A 9,167-nucleotide genomic window follows, 5' to 3' on the forward strand; every position below is an offset into this window, starting at 1 on the left:
GCACATAAGCGGATTGTGTGCTTATCAGAATTGCAATTACCCGGAGTTTACGTCCATTGACTTTAATGTAAAAAAAAAATGGAACCATGGAGGTAGGCTGCGGATAACCAAAGCGTGCGTTTAACCAATGTGCACTTAGGTGGAGTCGATTGCATCCCACTTCATCCCCAAAAGCCAACTAAAAATAATAAGCTTTCAAATATTTTTTAAACTGAAGTCCAGATAGTTTTTCCCAGCTCCTGGGTAAGACTGTTCTCAAAGTTGAAGCTAATTTTTTATTTTTAAGGAAGAATTTCAAGTACCAGTCAGATGAGCCTCTTTTATCCCTGCCACCTGGAGCAAAGAGGTCTAGCTTGAACCCAGTATGAGCGTATTGGGCATCAGAGCATCATCACCTCAGTACTCAGCACAAATAGCGTGCATATAATTTGCATGCTATTTCTGCTGAGCATTGCAAAATGAAACTGGCTCCCAACCAGGGTCGCCAGAGCTCTGTGCATCTGGCCCTATGTGAGAGAGGTGGGCCGGCTAGTAGTAGTCATTTGTTAACCTTTTATACATGAAACTATTGACCACTGGCCCACACCACAGTATCCAGATACAGGGATGGCAGCAAACAGATTTAGCCTTTATAGATTAGCTCCCTGATTTCTTGTATTTTCAGGATTTAATAAATCAATGTTTTTGCGCCTGTCCATGCCACCCAAATAAAGGGGAAGGGAAATGGGTCTTGTATACTGCCTTTTTGTGGTTGTACATTCAAAGCGTTTACATATACAGTATACAGGTACCTTATCCCCTCTTTTATCAAGCAGAGGTTTTTAGCGCAGACCGGCGCCAATGATCAAAGGAATTCTATGAGCATTGGAGCATTTACTGCACTTGCTGAAGTAAAAATCTCTAGCGCAGCTTGATAAAAGTCAGCCTTATTTTGTAAAAGAAAACAAGATTTATGTATTTTTACCCATAGAATTGCTGCAGGTCTAAAAGGCCAAAACAGATAAATAATGATTGTTTATTGTTATTGATGATGGGGGAGGGGGAGATCATTTCTTTTCTCAGAGGAAGAGTGAATTAAATAAAATGTCGCTGGCTGAGTATTTCTACAAAAGTTCAGTTCTGAATCACATGAAGTCTGTGGTCACTAATCTCCTTAGGGAATCCCTGCCTCTTTTTAACTCATTAAACAACAGATGTGACCATATCTGTAGAAACAATTTACAAAAAAAATATATATATATTGTAAGTGTTCTGCACAAATAGTAAAATTAAACAATTTCAGTGGAACAAAAATTTGAGCTATTTCAACCTGAAAAATGTTTAATGTATTTTGTTTCTTATTCCCAGGATGCTAGATTACATGACAATATCTTTAAAAACAAAACAACTCCATCACCTCAAGAGCCTGTTTAAAAGGGAGGCTGATGAACAATTAAATCACAGTTTCCACTCTTCTATTTAATAGAAGCCAACATGTTTCAAGGGGAAAAGAAAAGATTACACCTCGTACAAACTACAGTTCGATATGTTCAGGTAAATGACCTCAAAGTTCTTTTTTTAAAATTTTGTCCAACTTTTGGATAGCCTAATTTGTGTTGAAAAGCAATTTATTGATATTATAAATAAATAAAGATATTTAAGTATCAAATGCAAACAAAATCAAATCATTTAATATTTTCTATCACAATATATCTTGTGAAAAATGTTCATGTAGTTCTGTGTCTTTGCAAGTGATTTCTACAGAGGGAATCAACTCAGATTGTCGTTTTCCGTGCTAGCTTCCAAAAATATGCTACAACTTTGCAAGCAAGCAATGCACAAGAAGGAATTCACCTTCCTCCTGACTCTCGTAGTGTCGCTCTTGTCTTCGTTCTTGCCTCTATCAAGTCAGTACAAATGGCAATCATCCAAACATCTCAAAAATGTCTCCAAATTGGGGAAACTTTAGTGCTGGAAACTGGGACCCTACCTGCAGGGGATCTCCTGTCCAAGGATTCCCGGGTGCTGAATGCTTTTCCCCATCTCTCACCCAGCAAAGCAGCACATCGTCACATTCAGAACATTCCTCCCCCCTTCTGATTCAAATTCACTCTTCCTTTTCTATACATATGAAACTACAGTATGTTTTTCAACAGATCGTCTACCCCTCTGTCCCTCTAACTACTGTGACAGCATCCTTTTGAAAATGGTGCCACCGGTTTCAAAAGACTCCACATCCCAAAAGATCTATCATATCCATTAAGCAGATTTTAAGAGCTCCACCCAGCCCCGCCCACATATAGTCTCTTTTTCTGTCTTCCAACATGAATCTTTCGATCTCACTAACTTTGACATACTTCAGTGGAGACAAGTAAAATGTCAACAGGCAGTAAGTAACAGCCCATCTCCAGAAATACAGTATTCGCATAAGCTTTTAGAAACTTGAACCAGTGATCCTAACACCACCCTAATCTTTAAGTTGCGAACCTGTAATATATCAACTACCCCATTTTGAAGAGCAGATGTTTATCTTACATTTTCATTTGCTTTGTCCGTCTTGGTTTAAGTAACATTTGCTTGTCATGTGAATAGAATATACGGGTTCCTCCATTCTAATACTGATGTGAACTCCAGTAGCTAGACTGAATGTGAATATTACTAACACATTAAGACTCAGGTAAAAACATTCACCACATGCGGGTAATATTGTCAAAGTTTGTGGTTATTAAGGGCTCCTTTTACTAAGGTGCGCTAGCGTTTCTAGTGCATTCAGATTAGCGCGTGCTAACCCTGCGCTACAGGGCTAGAACTAACGCCAGCTCAATGCTGGTGTTAGCATCTAGCGCGCGTGGCATTGTAGCGTGCGCTATTCCGTGCGTTAATGCCCTAACACAGCTTAGTAAAAGCAGACTTTTTTGTGTTTTCATAAAAGAAAAAAACAAAGAAACCTGTAGAGTGAATCCAAACACAGTAAATCTCGGTTATTCGATTAAGCACAGTAATAATAATAAAGATTTAAATCATAATCGTAATAATAAAGATCTAAAAAATAACAAACCAGTGACTAGTGATCAACTTAAAGAGATAGAAAAGCTTCTCGGTATATAAATAAATAAAGATATGAGTAGAGAAGGAGGAGGGAAGAAATAATTTAGTTGCATGGATGGTATGTGTGTTGGTGGGATGGAGGAACAGTGTTTACATATATATATATAGTGCTGCAAGCGGGTTTTTTAAAAAAATCTTTATTATGTATAAGGCTCTAAAAATTATTACTAAATTGTACCTGCTGTGTTTTTAAAACGTGTGTTCATTGTCAATACAGTCCCTTAATTTTATTTATTTATTTATTGTATAATGCGAAGGGTAAAAAGAGACAGGAGAATAACACCACGGATGTGGGCACACAGGTTACAAAGCTCCACGAGAAACGTGCGAGTGCGAAGCTGAAGAGAACAGGTGGAAAGTTTGGGGGAAAACAAACGACGCGACGTCAAAGTCAGGAAGGCGCCCACATTTATTTTCGCGCTAGATCCGAGATGATTGACAAACGGAAGCCGCCTTAGGCCATTCTCCTCTCTATGTATACAGGCGTACGAGTTGCATTGGAGGGAGGCAACGGAGAGAGAGCCCCCGGAGCGGCCAGCGTGCTGTCTGTCTGCCAGTCAGAAGGTTGTGCGTCTCCTCGGCTCCCGCATGGTCCGTGGCCGAGGCGCCCCCAGGGTGGACCCGCTATAAATATGAATAGGCCTCCTTGCTAAAACGGGACAGCCAAAGCGCACCGCCCTGAATAATTGCGCGTCATCCTAACAAGACCATTACAGATAGGAGGGCTCCTTTTGTCTGGCTTCTGGGCGGCAGCTCTATATAAGCCCCTCTTTTCCAGGCTGAGCTTAGTTAAAAAACGCACATGCACCAACGCGCGTGCGAGCGAGCGGAAGGAAGGGCAGAGTTTTCATGACGAGGTGAAGCAAGGCGCGGATCAGGGACAGCCGATCTCCTGTAGCTTTTGCAGCCCCGCGAGTTTTTTTTTTTTTTTTTTTTAAACCGAGCTCTCCCGGCCGACATGAATTCCGACTCCAGCTCTGACTCTAGCAGGGCTTCCTCGCCGGACCTGGACGCGCTGTACCTCCGGGAGCACCACCACCACCACCACCACTCGGTCTCCTCCACCCAAAGCGACCTGCTGCAGAAGGGGCCGGGCGAGGGCCTCTCCCGGAGCGGCTCCAAGGGCGGAGGGGAGAGCAGCAAGTACAAGATCAAGAAGCAGCTGAACGAGCAGGACCTGCAGCAGCTGAGGCTGAAGATCAACGGGCGGGAGCGCAAGCGCATGCACGACCTGAACCTGGCCATGGACGGCCTGCGGGAGGTCATGCCCTACGCCCACGGGCCGTCGGTGAGGAAACTCTCCAAAATCGCCACCCTCTTGCTGGCCAGAAACTACATTCTGATGCTCACCAGCTCCCTCGAGGAGATGAAGCGACTGGTCGGCGAGATCTACGGAGGCCACCATTCGGCTTTCCACTGCGGGACGGTGGGACACGGCGCGGGCCACCCTGCCGGCACCGTTCACCAAGTGCACCCCATCCTGGGCACCGCCTTGTCGTCCTCGAACCCACCGACCAGCCTGTCGTCGGCCCTGCCTGGGATTGGCACCATCAGACCTCACCACTCTTTGCTCAAGACTCCGTCCACCCCTCCGATCCAGCTCGGTGGAGGCTTCCAGCACTGGGCAGGTTTGCCCTGCCCTTGCACGATTTGTCAGATGCCTCCGCCGCCTCACCTTTCGGCCCTCAACACGGCCAGCATGAGCAGACTCTCGGCAGAATCCAAAGACTTGCTGAAATGACCCTCTTGAATGCACTCGAGTGCATCGAAGACCAGACTTTGGCCTCACATGTCTTTTTACCGAAATATCACACAGACGCACACATATATCTATAGATTATATATGTATATATACATGTGTGTTCGTATCTCTGTCTATTATAGATAAAGATACGGAGATATAGTCTTTAATTTTGCAGGAATACTCAAACAAGAAGCCCTGTTCGCATGCATGCTTCTTTATCTTTTTTTTTTTAATAAGTGCTTTCTCACTGTCATCAGACCCTATCAAAAAGTGCATTTCTTGTAAAAAAAAAAAAAAGGGATAATGTATAGTAACAATCTAGCAAAGGGAATGTTGTAGTTGGATACTTGATTTATGACTGCGTTGTCCTTTCCTCCTCCTCCTTTCTTTTCATTTTTAAAGCTTGTTGTTAAGAAAATGTAAATGTGTCCTTAAAACAAGGTTCATAAAGACGTGATTATTAATTGTTCTAACAGCACAACAGAGACTATATCTAGCAGAATCGCGACTTGATGGAACTTCAGGTCTCTGGTATGACATTTTCTAACAAGGGTTCTTTCGGTTTTGTTTTGTTTTTTTTCAAACAATAATCTGTAACTCAAAAGAATGCATGCATGGCGATAACTGAATCTTGTTGAAAATACATTTCAATGGCATTGGAGCAGTTTTCCTTGTAACAAGGATTTATTAGCAGACTCTGAAAAAAAGAGTTAATGGGGGTTGGGGGGATCTATGACTTTAATATAGGAAACTGTAGAGCAACCACTCTATGGAACTGAAAAAAAGTTTTCTCAATAAGGAGAAATGGGAGTCTGATTTCCTCGGAGCCGGGCTACGTCCAGCACTGGTGATTAAACCAGTTTAGGTCACAAGACAAATAAGTGAATTGACTCGCATCGCCCTGTTCACTTTCCTACTTACAGAATCCGGCCTGGCACACTTGTTTCCTTCATTAACAGTTTCGGACTTAATTTTGTTTCTTTATTTGTCGGCCAGTTCCTTGAAATATTTTATTAGGCCTCAAAGACAACACGTGTTTTTATAGGTTCTGGATATCAACATATTTATTATTGAACGATTTTGTTCTGTTAAAAGATTTCAAATAAAAAAAACGAACATGAATATGGTTGGTGGCAGCAGTGCTCAATTTTTTTTCTCTCTCAAAGTGGCTCATTTTTAATGAGCGGGTTTCTGTGCAGATTTTAGATTTTTTTTTTAAAGTGTTTCCTATGTCAATTTCTTATGTAAATCTTATTTAAGCACTGTTTGGGAAATTGTTAGCAGCAGGTGAAAAACTTACTTTGAAACCATAAAATTACATTTACCTGTAGTAAAGGGTAAAGTCACGGATTTGATATACCACCTCTCTGTGGTACAATCAAAGCGATTTACCTTTATCATTTACAGAAACATTCCACGTTTTAGTTAGCACAAGAAGCAAAAATGAGAAGTTACTCTTACTATAAAAATACATTTACTATTTGAAATATTAATAAAACAAGATCATTTCTAACCATATAGCGAAGAAAAAATGTGGTTGATAATATCTTTACCACTGTACTAATATTGTTGAAAATATATTAACTTGGAATCTCTGCGGTTATTTTTCTTTTTCAGAAAGGCCCTTGAAATGTCTATGGAAACGGGATCTCTTTTAATCACAGGCATCTTAAACTTTAAGTATTCAACTTTTTTTTTTTTTTAGCTACTGTATGAAAAGGAAAAGATTCGAATAGGATGGGCATATTCTACAGTGGCACTACCTAAAAAGAAAACTGATTTAGGCTGGCTACTGAGTTTTCCTTTCCTATGGGGAAACTAGTGTGGCTGCCCTGTTAGGCCACGTGGACAGGCTGAAACCGAAGGTCAACTAACAAGTTGTAAGTGACATCTTTTCATTGGACTAAATACATTCGAGAGTAGCTCACAGCAGTCCAGAAACTATCACCTAGGGCTCCTTTTACGAAGCTGCGATAGCGGTTTAACGTGCGTAATAGCGTGCGCTAAACTGCCATCCGCGCTAGCCGCTACCGCCTCCTCTTGAGCAGGCGATAGTTTTTCGACTAGTGTGGGGGTTAGCGCGTGATTAAAAGTCAAGCGCGTTAAAGGAGCCCTAAGTCTGTGGGCCTTGTTTTCTGAGAGTGTGGTGATTGTGTGTATGTGTGTTATATAAGAAAAGAATAAAAAAGGGCAATGTAAAAAATAAAAAAAAAAGTTCAATTCATAGTACAATATTAACTGCCCAATGCAACACATAACAAATATATATATATATATATATATATATATATATATATATATATATATATATATATCTCGGCTTTATAATTGTGGGACTTAAAAAACTTTTTGAAGATTGTTTTTATAAATATGTAATTCTTTATTTAAAATATATAAAACAAATTAAAGACTAATGGATGATTTGTTTAGATTGTTTTTTTAAATTGGAGCATTTTCTCCATAAATCAAAATTCTTAAATGAAAGAAATGGAAATGCACATTTTTAATGTTCAAGAATTTTTTATTGAGTTTTAAAAATAAAATATACATAACAAAAATCTTACAAAGAATATCATCTCAACTCAGTTAATACATTGTAGATATATAAAAAAAATCAACAATCAATTATCATTACAATACAGACACGATAAAGTACCTCCCAACACTCCCTCCTCCCCATCCCCCTTAACCCCTCCATCCAAAATGCACATTTTTATGTATATAGCTGGGGGGGGGATGTGTATTTATTTGAACACATAATCGATTCATTCATTTTTAAAAGAAAGAAGAATTATGAGAGAAAGCTCAAAATTAAGAAGCCTTAACAAATTCAGTAAGATAAGATAAGATGCTCAGTAAGATAAGCCAGTAAGATACTCCTAAATGTTCTTCAAAGCAAAATGTTAACATTTCTATTGTAATTTCTTTACAGATCGGAGGTTTGAATTGTGATAATATGAATTCAAAATGTTTTTCTGGTGTTAGAAATAAATGTGAAAATAAATGTGTTAAAATTTGAAATTGTTAACAATATGCCCTTTTACCATAAGCTCCGATTTGTAATTTCTTAATACAGGGGTGAAAAAAAAAAAAATTTGAAGTAGAGCTTAACAAACAACACTTTTTTCCATGCCTAGAGTAACCAGCATGCTACAAATTCATTAATAGTAAAGGGAACGTCTTTGATTTTCATGTTTATTTACCACATAGAACATTTTTCCTTTCACCAGAACAATCATCCATTTCACATTTCCAATTAGGTTCACAAGAAGAAAAAAAAAGAGGATCCCAAGATCGCCTATAAAGTTCTATAAAAATTAGCATAGGGTTTTTCTTAATGTTTTGGGATAAACTGTGCTGCACAGCTATTGTCAAAGATCGTAACAGGGCAAAATCACCAAAAATAATTTTTTTTAAAATGACTGATACAAATGATTGACACATGCTTTCGACCTTAAAATAATTATCTTTCGGTACTCCGTCATTAGATTAGCCAGGAATCTGAAACCTTCCAGACCACTTTCCTCTTCAGCGGACTGGAAGCAATCGGGAAGGGAAAGGACAATTCAGACCTATGTTTGGGCACTTTTAAACAGCCTCTGAGAAGGTGTTTTGTGCAAAATGTGAACTGACACCCATTTGACCCATAGTTGATGCATTTCACATCTGAAGGGAATATGCAAGTGGGTTCCTATTTTGTGTTCTTAGTTGTACACCAATCTTTGATAAATCAAAAATGAAGCAGCTGGACACCAGATATGAGGAGGCCGCTGAAAAGTTTTCAGCCCAACTTACAAGTTATTCCACACTTTTCTGGACACTTTTCATTTCATATCATTGAAATGAAAAGTGTGGAATAACTTGTATGTTTCATGGCTCCACATCATTCTCTTCTTGGTTGGGCTGAGAACTTTTCAGTGGCCCCTGGTAAAAGATATCCCTATCCAAAATGAGCGAAAGAAAAAAAATGTACAGGTGTTCTAAACATTCTCCATAAACACAAAATAGGAAAACCTCTTTGCTACATTTGTTCCTTATAATGATTTTGTGGGCAACAGAAGGTGCTGAATTGCAAAGTCAACACACAAATTACACTCTCAGTGTGCTTATTCGTTGATTGATTAAATGTGTTGATCTTGAGATCACACTTCATGTTCATGTTTTGGTGCAATGCTTTCTATCTTGGATAATGAATTGAATGCATCTTGTAAAGATCAGCGTGGCAGAGGAACACTGAACCGAAACTTCCTACTTTACTCCCTTCCTGCCTGAATATAGCAATTAAAATATAGTCTATTTTTTCCCTTTGAGAAACAGGAGGAGGAGAAACAAACCT

General features: G+C 39.4%; 1 protein-coding gene across 1 annotated transcript; it reads left to right on the forward strand.

Annotated features, from left to right (window-relative positions):
* Positions 1-3,538: 3,538 nt before the first annotated feature.
* Positions 3,539-5,957, forward strand: OLIG3 (oligodendrocyte transcription factor 3). Its single transcript, XM_033936039.1, has one exon. It carries the CDS (start codon positions 4,046-4,048, stop codon positions 4,826-4,828), a length of 783 nt encoding a protein of 260 aa, XP_033791930.1. The 5' UTR covers positions 3,539-4,045; the 3' UTR covers positions 4,829-5,957.
* Positions 5,958-9,167: the final 3,210 nt, after the last annotated feature.

This window comes from Geotrypetes seraphini, chromosome 3 (genome assembly GCF_902459505.1).
Source record: "Geotrypetes seraphini chromosome 3, aGeoSer1.1, whole genome shotgun sequence".
In the NCBI taxonomy this organism is placed as follows: Eukaryota; Metazoa; Chordata; class Amphibia; order Gymnophiona; family Dermophiidae; genus Geotrypetes; species Geotrypetes seraphini.